The sequence below is a fragment of the Anopheles marshallii genome, chromosome 2 (genome assembly GCF_943734725.1).
Source record: "Anopheles marshallii chromosome 2, idAnoMarsDA_429_01, whole genome shotgun sequence".
NCBI classification, from domain to species: domain Eukaryota; kingdom Metazoa; phylum Arthropoda; class Insecta; order Diptera; family Culicidae; genus Anopheles; species Anopheles marshallii.
In genome coordinates this window covers 62,446,246-62,461,210 of record NC_071326.1, presented here as the reverse complement: position 1 = coordinate 62,461,210, position 14,965 = coordinate 62,446,246, and the positions used below count along the sequence as shown (strand labels likewise).

Sequence of the window (14,965 nt, the reverse complement as noted above, 5' to 3'; positions counted from 1 at the left end):
ATTCCACAAGTTTCGAAAATTTGAGTGATCTGCGAGGTTTAAACGAGGTAATTAATATAATAATTGTAAAAAAAAAAAATATTTGTTTGTAACGTGCATTTCTCGAATACAGTGCGCTGTGTACCATTTCGTGTACGATTTGTGTACCATTAATATCGTTCAAGATTACCTCAAGAATTGCAGCGTTGTCATCCGGACATATCAAAGGATAAAATAAAGATTACAATAAACTTTGTTAACGTAGAGTCTGCAGCAGGTAATGAGAGTATTACAGGAATCGAAAGGAGGAATAATAACGTACGGGATTTTTTTTCAGTTCTGATAATGGCCTCGACGAATAGTGGAAAGAGTGCTATTTGGGATCATTTTACACAAATGAACGAAGGAGCCAAATGTCGTTATTGTAGCAAAGTGTATGCTTTTACAAAAGGATCTACTTCTAACTTACGACGGCATTTAAATTTGGTTCATAAAACAGTGCCATACGAAAAATTACTACCACCAATCAACATAGAAAACGAAGCAGGTCCATCACACCAAACAGGATCAATACAAGAAGAACCACGGCAATCAGCATCACAAATTGGAATCGAAAGTTACTTCCACAAGCCTTTGACTTCCGATATGAAATCTTTGCTTGATAAAACTCTACTTGATTTAATTTGTAAAGATTGCCTTCCTTTCGATATGGTGGAAAGTGAACATTTTATCAAGTTTGTACGGATGTTGAATCCCAACTATACACTTCCAAGTCGAAAAAAAATTTCAAATTCTTTACTACCTATAGTATACAATGAACAAGTAGAAATAATTAAAGATAAATTTGCAGCTGTAGAGGCCATAGGTATAACTTGTGATGGTTGGACTAATTCTAACAACACAAGCTTTTTAGCTTTAACCGGACATTTCATAGATAGAAATTTTACATTAAATTCAAATTTAATAGACTGTTCTGAAATTCAAAATACGCACACTGGAAAGAATATTGCTGCCTGGATAAAAACTGCTTTAGAAGAATTTGACATACAAGATAAAATCGTTGCAGTTACCACTGATAACGCCTCTAATATGAAGGCTGCAGTTAATGAGTTACAGTTCAATCACGTTACGTGCTTTGCACATACTCTGAATTTAATAGTGCAAAGTGCTATCCAGGAAAGCATCAAGACAATTGTTGATGAAGTAAAAAGATTGGTGATGCACTTTAAAAAAAGTGCTAAAGCTTCGCAAACATTAGCAGACATACAAAAACGATTAAATCAAGATCAGCTAAAATTGAAACAAGAGGTACCCACAAGATGGAATTCTACCTTCGATATGCTGAATAGATTTTTTAAAAATAAGATATCATTGCTCAATTGCTTTGATACCCTTAAGATAAAAACTTCACTGCAAAGTCAAGACTGGATATTAATAGAACAATTTTTATCCGTTCTTGAACATTTTAACACTGCTACCAAAATAGTATCTGGCGAAAAGCACGTGACTATTTCCCATGTAGGTCTAATTTGTACTATTCTTTTGGAGGAAATGACAGATCTGTCTAATAATTCAGACATGCTTCCTGAAGCACAAACATTGACAAAATCCCTTCTTAAAGGAATAAACGAGAGACTTGTTGTTTACCGCAGTAGTGAAATAGTTTCAAAAGCAATGTTACTCGATCCCAGAATTAAAAAGATAGGATTCCAAAATAATTTATTAAGTTACCACGAAGCTTATGATAATATTATAACAGATCTCATTCCACTGCAAGCTCCTATCATTGATGTCACATCTTCTGAAGTACAAAAAACAAAGAAAGATACCGATATATTTTACAAGAAACTATTTTCATCCAATACAAATCAGCAAAATGAAACTCCAAGACAGTTAGCGTCACATGAATTAGAAATGTATCTTAATTTAAACAATATTGATATGTCTCAGGATCCGCTTCAATGGTGGAAACAAAACCATGTTAAATTCCCATCGTTATTTTCGCTAGCAAGTAAAATTTTATGCATACCTGGCACATCGGTCCCGTGTGAAAGATTATTTTCTAAAGCAGGTCAAATTTATAACCAGAAACGTTCTAGATTGTTGCCAAAAAAATTGAAGGAAATATTATTTGTTCAGCAAAATTTATAAAATCTTTTTTCAAAATTATATCCATAGTTGTCATTAGAATAATTAAATAATCTATGTACGTATATTGAAGTTCCTTTATATTTTTTTACTACGAAGTTTTTAATTGTTATTTAGAATTTATAAATTTGTTACTGGTTGTTAAATATTGGTTTGTTAGAAATTAGTACTCATCAATCATGTTATTTGAATTACTTTCTTCGAGTTATTATGCGTTATGTTAGAACAAGTCCTATTACGAATTATGAAAATAAAATAAGCATTCATACGTTATACAACTGCAACAAATATCGTAATAAAACCGATTTATTCATACTTATCATGACTATTTTGAAGACTATATGAAAATCATCAAACTTGATGTTGATAAACAACATCAGTTCGATTTTTTTTAATCAAATTAATTTTAATCTAAATTTATGCGTACTAAAATTAGTGTTGATGCTGGATGCCAATGGTCTATGACAGCATATCTCTAATTATCTGTTCTAGTAACGTGAGCGGAAGAACCGCGTTCACGATCAGTTCTTTGGGCTAAATGAACCGATTCACTCAGTTCATACAAATGAATCACTTTGCCCACCTCTAGTACACACTCGGTTGTGTTTGAAAACGAGATCAATTGGAAAAATATATCTAATATCTGTAAAATTGTAATTGTTGTAGCACGGAAGTTTTTTTTTAAACGTAATTTATTATTATTTTTTATTTAATTTCCAGTATTACGGCTTTTGCCGTATGATGAACACCACTTGTATTGAGTATATTACAAATGGTACAAGGCATTTTCTCCTTGCACTTTGCCTTATACTTGCCTTATGCTCGGTTGTATTGGTGTATTTCGATGTCGTACTATTGTTGCTGTTGTTCATGTATGTCCTTTTGCTTAGTGTGATGCAAATCCGATCACCCATCATGATCCGGTGCTAGTGCTGTACTTGTCGTAGTGGTTGTTATGACAGCACTACATAAAACAATTATCGACAAAGACAACACAAACACAATGGCTAGACTACAAAGGGATATGGGAAAAAAGGACATTAAGAATAAAAGTCAAAGGATGAGCCCGTTATCTAGAGCAAAGCCGGAAATGAGTCTCATGAGCTTGAGGTCCATACAGCCCAAAATACCGCATATTGGAGTACCCGGCAGTCTTCCGATTATCCTGGTCGCATCTAACACTCAAGGTCTGGCGGTTTCAAACTCCACGCAGGACCACAAAAGGTGGTCCACATATTGAAATCCTATACCGCAGCCACATACCGTTGATGTTGCCAGATTAATACGTTGTAGGTGTCCTTCAATTCGAAATGATTCGACATGAGTCGAGACATCATCCGAATGAAAGCACGATCTACAGAGAGCCCACCAAACCAATGCCATATGAACACTTGCGGAGAGATCGAGAAAAGGAAACGCCCTAATTCGTCCGCTTCCCACATGCTCTTCCATCTTGATAGGAAAAGGTGCTGTGATTAACGGAGCAATCCTAAGGCTGAGATAGGTCTGTTTTGACCAGTGAGGTTGCTTTCTCATTATCAGAAATTCCGGAATGATAAGGGACCCAAATTAATGTTAAATATTGAACCTAGCAACTCAACAAATTTAAATACTAAATAGTATTGGCTCTAAACAGCCATTGAATTCTTCAGTGCTTCTAGCGCTGAGACTATCTGTAAATATGACGTACTGATCTGGATGTAGTGTTGTTAATTTGGTAGTAAGCTATATTTACTATGCTCTGTAAGAACTTTCATGTAATTTTTTTCAGTTATTTTTGCTAAGCTCCATTTCTTTCCTAACTCCACGGTGGTTAAACATTTTTTGTGCTTGTAAAGAGAATTTAAGTTTCTTTATTGCACGTCTTTAAGTGATATTGCCAAAAGAGATTGTATATTAGAGATGGTTCAGTCTCGGAGTGTATTTTCAAATGTGGCCGTGTATATGTGTGTAACTGTAATAGTGTGTAAAATGTGTGTGCAAAATAAACTCAATAGTATCTTTCACACAATGTTCGGTCACCGGACGGTGTAAAGATTTGTTAACATCTTTCAGCTCACGGAAAGCTTATGGTCCTTTTGATCTGCAATGATAGCGAGTAGAACAAAAAAAAATGCCTGTCCTTAGAAAAGTTCAAAATGTGTTTGAAAGATTTACTACAGGGAATCCGTAAGTAAGCGAAACAAAATAAATTGTTTGAATGTAATCATGTTCGATTGTATTTTTTTCGTTAAAACGGCCAGGTAGTATTGACTTATTTTATCACGCAGCCGGATAGTCAGTTTTAGCTACGAGGGAACGGTCCGGATAGGATGCCCTGTCGCGTGAAGACCGGCGCTGATACCAATACTAAACCCGACCGCGCCAAAGGTCGACTCGTGCTATTTTGCAAACTCGTTTCAAACAAATTTAATTTGTTGTAAGTGCTTCAATTTTTAAGTTTTGATGGATTTTTTGCTTTTGTGTACACTTCGAACGTACACATCATCTTTTTGTCTTTTTAAGGAGTTTTTTTACATGTTTTGTTAACATTTTTGATTATTTCTTTGTTGAGCTCTGCACGTGGGTTGGTGCCTTTTCTTGGTTTGGTTTAAATAGAACTTAAATATTCCGTGTTAGGTATGGAATCCTTCGCAAAATCTGGGTCTTGCTCAATAGCAAGCTGATGCTGTTGATGCTGATGCGAGCTAAGCTGTTTCGACTGATGCATTGAAAATAGCCGTACGGCAATAGTTCCGTAGGCTCTATCAAGCACTATTCTTTGCCGTGTCCTTATGCATGTACTACGAAAGCAAAACACTGAAAAGTATGTATCGAGTGGTTGTCTCATAGTGATCGTGTTAGCAACAGCTGTGATTCATTGCATTATAATTTATGTTTCCTTATGGTGTTTTGTCAGTGCCGGTGAATTGCCAACGAACTTCCAATCCAAACGCCTTGGCGAGTGTATCACTTACCACTGGAAAACTTACTTCTACCGCTTCTTGACCACCCCCTAGTTGCTTTTCCAGCAATTCCAGTGCAAATGTGTCTGCGTTGGTTGGGGTAATTCAGAAAACTTAGTTTTAACTGGCTTCTGCCGGGGTAGCCATTAGCTGCAGATAGTTGTAACGCTGGGAAGGTTGACCATGCAAGGAGTGTTTTCATAGTGAATGGTGGAAGCTAACACCCAACATAAGGTGTGAAACATAACAGTCCAGTCAAAAAGCAGTGTACGTGTTAGTGTGTTTGTGGATAAGGGTGCGATTATACATCAGTCGCAGCTTAATCTAGCTGTAATGCTTATTTTTTTTCGTCTGGTGTTTGATCTTTCAATTACAGCGGAGCGCCGATTATCCGTGCTCATCTAGACACGACGGTTTCCGGATATACGGATATTAGGCACATGTCCTTTTTATGATATAATTAGCGTATAATGCGTATGTGCTCTTCTTGTGCATGATAGAAGAAAAAAAGGGTCACTTCACGTCACTTCATGAAAAGTCCCCATGTTTCACCTCTTGTTGTGCAAAGATGGATGCCGGGTGTTGACGTTACCTCCGACGATGAACCGTGATGGAAGTGAGGTCACGCTTCATCTTCAAATATGGCTGGGTTCTCTTTTGGAGTCGTTTTTCATATTATTGATATCAATACGTGACTCCTGTTGGTTTGACTCGCGATACATACTCTGCAGGGAATGTCCCAGTGCGCTAAATCAGCCAGCGAACTGTTCTTGATTTGTATTTTTTGCTTGAAGTGCCTGTTATCCAAACCTTGTGCAAGGAAAAAAGAAACAATTTGTTACTATTCGCTTATCGGTATCGGTATACCATATCGGTATAAAAAGTATGTTAGAAGTCCAAATTGAAACCATGCGTACTGTAGAGTGTGTTATTCTCCTTGTCTTCCTGAATTGCCGTGAAGCCAACTTAATCTTAAGTTCGGTTTTTTCTTTGTTCTTTTGCGAATGACATTACTAAGCAATTGTGTTTTAAAGACCATTGCTAGCTGGTGATAAAGCATAGCAAAAACTGGAAGGCCTTGAATCGGGTACTTCGAAAATTCACTTTGACAATATGTCACAATTGATCTCATATCACCCTTTATGAAATCTGATGAGTCGAATGATACTACTCGATCATTAGCAAAACTTACAATCTTACAAATTACCGATTGCTAAACCATCGTCACATTCTCCGAGTGGTCATCATTTGATAAATAATTTTTGGATATGCTATTTTTTTGTTCCGCTCGTAAAAATTCCCCCGCAAAAACCAGCTAAAGAAGAAATATATGTTTCATGTTACAACTACCTTCGCTAACTTTCCGTCGATCGGAACGGTCCTACACATCAAGTCTAATTCGAATCTCTACGAATCGCATAAACGTGCGTGTGATGTTTCTATCAACAAGAAAAATCTCCGACCGAGCACGAGTTCCTCTGGTTGTTCCTACTGGCTAGGCTGGCTGGCTCGCTACATTCACATTCAGTTGAACTTAAACTTCGATTATGTGCAGTTGTGTGCAAAAACAAGGCAACAATGTTTTTGATCTATTTCTTCTCACTGATCGTCGCTATTATCGCCATTGGTAAGTGCTTTTGCTACTGCCTAAATAGTGGTACTTGTTAATACAGCTTCCATCATACAACTTTTCATTGTCGTACAGGAGGTTTCGCGGTGGATGCTATACAAATCGGATGTAGCAAACCAGACGAACGATGTCTGCCGATTCGTCACTGTTCACCGGTGCTCAAACGTGTTGAAAATAATGAGCATTTAATAAAGCATTTAATAAAAATTTAATAAATGATACCTTCTTTAGGGAACTACTTAGCTTGACCTGTCTGCAGGAAGAACAGCGGGACAAGAAGACTCACAATTGCTGCCCGAGGTCCCACATGTCGTCTGGATGGAAAACGAGCTACGGGTGGTTGTGTACCGCGTGAGCGTTGTCAGAAACTACGGTTTTTTTTTATATTTCTGCTGTACAGATGCTGACTGTCGAATCATAAGTTGTGTGATCAGGCAGGACCAAAACATCAACCACATCTGCATTTCCCAACTGTGAAAGTAGAAGCGGTGTCGCGGGATCTTTAGTACCGCGAATGCTTTGCAGCGATCATCGGCGATTAGTAAAGCGCACCGATAATGATCGAGTTTGCTGCGTACCAACGAGCCCCGGACGCTTAATCGCGCACCCGAACGCAACTAAACTGGCTCAAACTAAGTGCGGTACGGTTGGGTTAATGAAAAAAATTCAACACGGTACGACTGCTCAGCGCGAGGAATTCCCGTGGATGCTGAAGTTGATTTACGACTCCAATGACGTGTGTAGTGGTACACTGATTCATCCACGATACGTACTCACAGTCCGGAACTGTATCAATGCGCAACTCGTGAAAGTTCTACTCGGTGTACAGGATCTTCCCAGGAGAGTCCCAGGAATTGCAGGACATGAATATCTCGGAAACATTTAAGCACTACTCTTACGACGTAGGTCTATTGCGATTGGCCTAATCAGCCACAGTGGATGGCGATTTCGTGCGAACGATCGGTTTGCCGATTTTTTCGTCCCTCCGTATGTATTTGCCCCCTACGGTCACCATTAGTGGGTGGGGAATCACGGGGACAAATAAGGAATCAGGCATGCTGCTGAAAGCGAATATACTGGTGCTGATACAAAATGTCACACAAGATGACATAGAATGGACTATATCGTCTGTGTCGATGGTGTGAATCACTCTAATCAATGCCCTGATGTTTGTGGCTGACCGTACCAAGCGCATTTCGACTACATGTTTATCATGCACATGTACATGTACACATAGCCATTCCCAATTGCTTAATTTATGATATAGAGGTAAATTCTGCAAATCCAATTTGTTGGGAACACTACAACAGCGGAAGAAATGTCCCAATGACCTGTCAGGCAGCGCCAGGCATAAAGTAAAGCAGCATATCAAAGGAAGAAGAAAAATTATAAACCGATCGTAGGATGCGCTTGCGATCTCTTTGAAAAACGACACGTGAAGAATAAAGACCAATTTTTTGGCACACGTTATAACCGTGTCCGCCAAAAAAGTCTTATTCTCAGTAAATTAGTTAGAAAACCAGTAGTTTTCCAACACACTTTGAGCAATAGCCATTTAGTATTACAGGGTCTGGCGATAGATAATTAGTGGCGTGCCAAACTTATTGAATCGTGCAAACGAATAAGAAAAAACGGTGAGATTGATAGTGAAACACAAACCACTTTACGGTATCGCAAAAACTGGATATGGAATCGCGTGCATAATTAAGTGACTGCCAATTCGGCCAGGCTGTTTACGTGGATTTTTTCGGGTGTTTAGCGGTCCGCTATAATAGCGTATCTCGGAGACTGCCTGTACGTATTTAGAAAATAATTTACACGTTCGCCTTTTGAAGTTTTTAAGAAATAAAACGAAATTTGTTGATAATGCGTTCCGTTGGGTGCGCTAATAACCTCATTATAGGAGGTAAATGTCTTTTTAAAGGAATATACAAAAAATAACAGTCAAACTTTATTGCGTTAAAATCAATCCATTCGTGCGCTGAACTAGTGAAAGTACGAAAGTCTATCAGACTTGAGGAAATAAAGTAACTGTGTTTTGTCGCTTGATATTTATTATTTGGTAAGTATAACTTTATTTAATTATACAGTAAACTGTAGAATATTAGTACAATTTCCTGAAAATTGCAAATCATCTCAAGGGAAATATTTTTCTCTCTTTTCCATATATATGGTGCGTTCATTTTGGTGTTGTGATATGTAGTGCTTTGGGATGTTGTATAGTTTTCTCGTATATATGTATTATTCACATACATCTTTTATAGAACTTTTTAAAAGAGAGTGCAGAGAGTTTCGAGTTAAAGATGATGAAATTTTGCAGTTACTTATGGTAGATAATAGAGCTAAAGAAGATGACTTACAGTAAGACACAGAAGCAGTACATAGATCAAGATATAGAAAACGGATTCGATGTTGTTGAAATTGAAAATTCTGTTCAAGAACAGACAGATCAAACCTCATTACCCACCTGTTCAGCTACTTTAGAGATTATTCCTGTTTTCAATTGGCGAAATAACTCATACGTTCCTCACGCACGCATTCAATGAAAGTGAGTATGGTTTTGGGCGCATAAATACATTATCTGACTGGCATGGCATGTTGTTGCCAATAGACTTTTTCATGGAGGTTACACAAATGGATCTAACTGGACATGGACACTAACTGTTCCAATAGTATAAGAAAATATCAAATTTAATACGTGCAACAAAATGGAAGATCTTTTACAATAAGTTTGGATTAAATGAAGGCATTTTTGGGCATGAATTTTGTAATGAGTTATGATATGTTACCAACTCTCAGGACTTACTGGTCTGCTGATGAAGACCATCGCGTTTGCAACAGCTAATGTTATGCCAAGTGCTAGATTTGAGGAGATTCGCCAAAATTTACACTTCTCTGATAGAACAATCAGTCACAATCAAGTGATCGAGCGTACCAAATAAGATCTATTGTGCATCATTTCAATTTGTGTTTTCAAGCAGCAATGAGTAACTCACAAACGCAATTCTTTGAGGAACACATGATCAAATTCAAAGGACGCAACATTATGAAGCAGTATATAAAAAATAAGTCTATAAAATGGAGTTTCAAGGTGTGGTGTAGATTCTTCAACAGGATATTTGTTCCAGTTTGATTTATAGACAGGAAAAAACAACAAAGAGAATAATTTAGGTGAATCAGTAGAACTGATCTGTCAGACGGAGCAGCTAAACGGTCTTGGCTGTGAAGTACACTTTGACAATTTTTTCAACTCGCCTGCTTTGCAACATAACCTTATGATGCAGGACATCAAAGCCTGCGGCACTGTTAGAACGAATAGAAAAAAATGTGCCAACGTTATTACCAGGAGATGAAAGTATGAGAAGAGGAGACATCAATGCCATAAGTACAAACGGTATAACATTCGTAAAATGGATAGATACCAACGAGTGAACTGTTCGAGCTCTATCTTTACGCAAGGCACGGAGTGTTGAATCGGATCAGAGTGAGAATAGGGGAATAGGTTATTCGATGGGACAATACATAGAGAAAGCTACGAGGGCTGACAATAAAGCAAGGTCTCCAATTTTATTTTTCTTAGAAAATGACATTTATTTACAAAAAGCGATACACCGTTTAAAGTTTCCACAACGAATCTAAACTCGTTGGGAAAGAGCCAAGACAGGAGGATTTACCGTCCGACTTGGCGAGAACAGTCAAACGCTAGTTCTTGTTGAGTTCTGGTTTGAAAGTCGCTTTATTAAAGAATTATTCTAGCTTATATACTAATTTTCTGCTGACCGATCGTGGTCAGCAGTTTTATACAATTTTCAGTTTTGCTTAACTTAATGCTGACCGATCGCGGTCAGCAGTTTTATACACTTTTCAGTTTTGCTTAACTTAATGCTGACCGAATCGCGGTCAGCATTTTTATCCTGCTCGATATCGTTTGTTTTTTAAAGTTGTCTTGCATGCATTTTGTTCCGTCGACCGGCCGTGTTGACCCAATCATGCGGTGCTGTCGTCAACATCCTGACCCCCGTAATTCCTCGTAGAGGGGTTACTACTTTCTGACGGTTTAAATGGTGGAGGGCGTAACGCGTACCCTTTAGCTCGTATTTGTTTGATAATTAGTGCCACAGTTAATCCTAATATTAAAGTGGAGGCGCAGGCTATACCGCTTGTAATTATTATGAGGTGAAGTTGATCAGAATTCGTATCTTTGTTTTGCTCTAAGTTTGATTCCAATATTTTAACCAGTGGTTTGAAATACATTTTCTTTCTACTGTTTCTATTTTCATAGTTGGCTGGATTTCTATGTTCTTGGTCTGTATTTTACAGTCTTGACTAAGTGTTATTACTCCAGCTTGATACGCGGGTTGTGTTAGCGTTTTGTTACAATTAAAGTATATATCGTTAGGTTGAGACGAATAGTACAGGATTTTGTTCGGCTGGGAGAGTTTCATAAATTTAGTTATTGGGGTTTTTATTGGTTTTATACCACACAAACGTTCTGTTTTTATATGTCTGAACGATGACGATACACAATCCAAATCCCTCCTAACTATTAAATCGGAGGCTACGTGGTGAGTGCTATTATATCGCGCAATGTCTGTTGGGTATATGTAGTGTATATCGTTTATAGCTATTACGTTTTTATCTAAGTCCAGAGTTGTAAGGTTCTTTAGGTTTGGTATGATGCTGATATGGAATACTTCGAATCTCTCTTGCGAGACGATGACGTTCACGATACGCACTATTATTTCCCCTTCGCAAATCTCTTTGTTCGTAATTTGAGGGTGGTCTAGAATTATAAGTCCGTTGGGTAACCTTGATTGAATCTTCTCGGTTATTTTGTTTGATTCAAATATACTAAGGGGGTGAATTTCTAACTCGAGATATTTTGTGGTAATGTGTTGTACTATGCTTTCAGCTAGCATTATTGTTTCTGTGACATGTTTTATAAGTACATTTTTTTTGTTTTCATTGAAGCTGTTGTTTATACTCTTTATGCCTTCATGCATGTGATCTATTTTCATATATAGCTCGCTTCTAAGCATATCACCTTGTTTGATTTTATTCGTCATTTCTTCTGATATATGTCTTAGTTTCTGGTCTTCAGAGGCCCTGAAGACGGCTAACTGCTCGTCAATGTCGTCCTCTCCAAAAAGAATACCTTTCAAAAATCCGAATATACCGCTAGATCGTTTGGTTCGTCTTTTTACTGCAGTCTGTGATAGTTGAAGTGCGTGTTTAATGTTTTGTTGTAATGTCAATTTCATGTTTAGAAGGTTAGCGTCCATGTCGCTCAGTGCCTTGAAGGCAGTGATCACCTTCTTTTCCAACGTTAGTAAAGTCTGTGTGTCATTTTCAGGGTGTATTTTGGTGTGGAAGGCTGTTTCCCACACACCCCTTTTCAGGAGAAGCGTTCCTTCGTGGTCGAAGAATATACCAGCTTCTTCAATTTGGCGGACCGATAGATTACTTATCGGGTGTATTAGCGTAATTAGAACGAACAGATAGAGGACCATTGTAGGGTCTTATGAAATGCTTCCTCTTTTTTGCAGAAGGAGTTCTTAGGTGATCAGCTGATTGTTTAATGTAGCTGTTAACCGGTCTTTTTACTCCCCACGAAGGTACGCTTGTATTTTTCTCGTTCCCTTTTACTTCTAGCACCGCTAAATTGATAACAGGGCGTTTATATTCGCCGTTTTCAACCTTAATCTTTGCTGATCTAACTTGTCCGTCTTTGGCGGGATAGACTTCTACTACACGTCCCTTTAACCACCTGCCTACGCGTTGTTCGTCAGGGAAGACTACTATGTCATCTGGTTGTATTGGGTTCGAGCGTGCTATCCATTTCTCCCTTTTCGCCAGTGTTGGGAGGTACTCCTTCAACCAACGTTCCCAATATTTTTGAGTGATAATTTGCGCCTTCTTCCAGTTGTTTCTGCTAGCTTCAGCTGCTGAAATCCCGGATGGTGTGGGTTCGGCCTCTCCGGAACACCCTATCAAGAAGTGAAACGGTGTAAGAGGTTCATCGTCTTCAGTTTCGAGAGGGATGTGGGTTAGAGGTCTGTTATTGAGGATAAACTCAATCTCGATAAAGGCTGATCTTAGTACTTCTTCCGGCATACTATCATTGTTTGGCAGCAGGCTCTTGACCTCTCTAACCATTCTCTCCCATACACCTCCAAAGTGAGGCGCAGCCGGGGGATTAAAATGCCATTGGATACCGTCGGTTGCACATCTTTCGATTATTTCCGTTATTTGCCTGTTTGCCCCAACAAAGTTGGTACCATTGTCACTGTACATGTGACAAACCTTTCCTCGCCTATGCTGCATATTTTTTAAGCACATTATGAAGCAATTTGCGGTCAAGTCTTTAGCGATTTCTAAATGTATAGCACGTGTTGTCATGCATGTGAATATCGCTCCCCATCGTTTTTCTATTCTTCTTCCGATTGTCACTTGCATAGGTCCAAAGTAGTCTACACCTGTATGGGTGAAGGGTTTTTTGAACACAGCGGCTCGGCTTTCGGGAAGCGGAGCCATCATTGGGGTAATGGGGCGCGCGCGTTCGTTTTTGCAGTGTTGGCATTTGCTGATCACGTTTCTTACCATGGCACGGAGGTCGATTACCCAGTACCTTTGTCGAATCGCCGCAATAACTGCTTCTGTTTTTTTGTGCTTGTAGCGCTCATGATATTGGCTTATGATTAATGCTGTCACATGATGCTTCTTAGGCAGAATTATGGGCTGTTTTACTTCATCATTAAGGTAACTAATATTCGCTAATCGTCCGTTCGCTCGTAACAGTCCATCAATTTTTTGCGGGTTCAAGGATTTTATAGAGCTATTTTTTGGTATTTGACCATTCAACGATAGTTGTAAGAGATCATCTCCGTACATCTCCCATTGAGCCTTTTGTAGTAGAAGCTTCTCTGCTTCGTCAAGATCAGTTTTTTGTATAATAGGTACAAATTTGGTTCCTCGGACTTTGCTTTTTAATAAATCAATGAACTTTAGACTGATTGCAAGTGCTCTTTTTAGTCTATTCCAATTAGAGCACCATTCGGTTTTTATAAATTCGAATGATTGTCTTTCAACAGTTTGAATAGTGTAGCTTGGACGTATTTCTTCTTGTGTGACAATTGGCGTTGGGTCTTTACTCTCAATGTGTTCTTGTTTTAAGAATTCTGGCCCATTCAGCCAAATAGATTTCTTTGTTGTGACTTTAGTAGCTTCATCTGCAGGGTTTTTATCGGAGGGGACCCATTTCCATTGATGAGCGCTGGTGCATTCTAGAATTTCTCCAATGCGCACAGCCACAAACTGTTTATATTTTTGTGGGTCGGCGTTAATCCATCCTAAGACGGTTTTGGAGTCTGTCCAATAGTAATCTTGTTCAGTTTTGATTCTCATCTCCTTTTTGACAGTTTCAGCGAGCCTAGCTCCGAGAACTGCTGCTTGCAGCTCCAACCTTGGAATGGAAAGTGGCTTTATTGGTGCCACTCTGGTTTTTGCTGCTATTATATTTACGTCTATACCTGTTTTGCTCAAGGTTCTCAAATATACTACCGCTGCGAACGCCTTCTCCGAGGCGTCAACGAAAGTATGCATTTCAGTTTTTTGAACATCGTTAGATTTCGAATAACATCTTGGAATTTGTATGCCCTCCAATTCCTTTATTCTTCCCATCCATTGGAGCCATTGTATCATTATGCGTTCTGGTACTGGGCTGTCCCAATCCAGTTCTGTTTTCCAAATTTCTTGAATAATTACCTTTGCTTGTATGGTAAAGTTTGAAGCTAGGCCTAAGGGATCGTATATCTTCATCACAAAGGCAAGCATCTCCCTTTTGGATAGGTTGATGCAAGGGATGTCTTTGATTTTATACCTCAATACATCGCTCGTTTTGTCCCAGTATTGTCCCAGAATTTTTTCAAAATTCGTCTCCTTATTTGAGATCTGGAGTAACTCTTGTTGTGAAGACCTGTTTTCCGGTATATTTTTTATTACCTCGTGACAATTGGAAACGAAATTTCTTATAAAGAAATGCGCGTTGTCATGTATGAGGCATACTTCGTTGATGGTTTGGATTGCATCATTAATAGTACGAAAACTATCAAGATAATCGTCAACGTAGTGATTTTTTAAGATTGCTTCCACTGCTCTAGGGTACTTATCCTTATATTTCAAGGCGTTTTGATTCTTAACAAACTGGGCACATGCCGGGGAGCATGTTGCTCCAAAGGTCATTACATTCATTGTATAAACTTGA

At 38.5% G+C, this 14,965-nt stretch overlaps 1 protein-coding gene across 1 annotated transcript; it reads left to right on the top strand.

The window, feature by feature from the left end:
- The first annotated feature begins 6,650 nt into the window (after positions 1–6,650).
- Positions 6,651–7,882, top strand: LOC128718336 (CLIP domain-containing serine protease HP8-like). Its single transcript, XM_053811966.1, is given in 4 exon segments — positions 6,651–6,699; positions 7,137–7,558; positions 7,560–7,817; positions 7,820–7,882. Coding segments are annotated over 4 exon segments (792 nt in total).
- Positions 7,883–14,965: the final 7,083 nt, after the last annotated feature.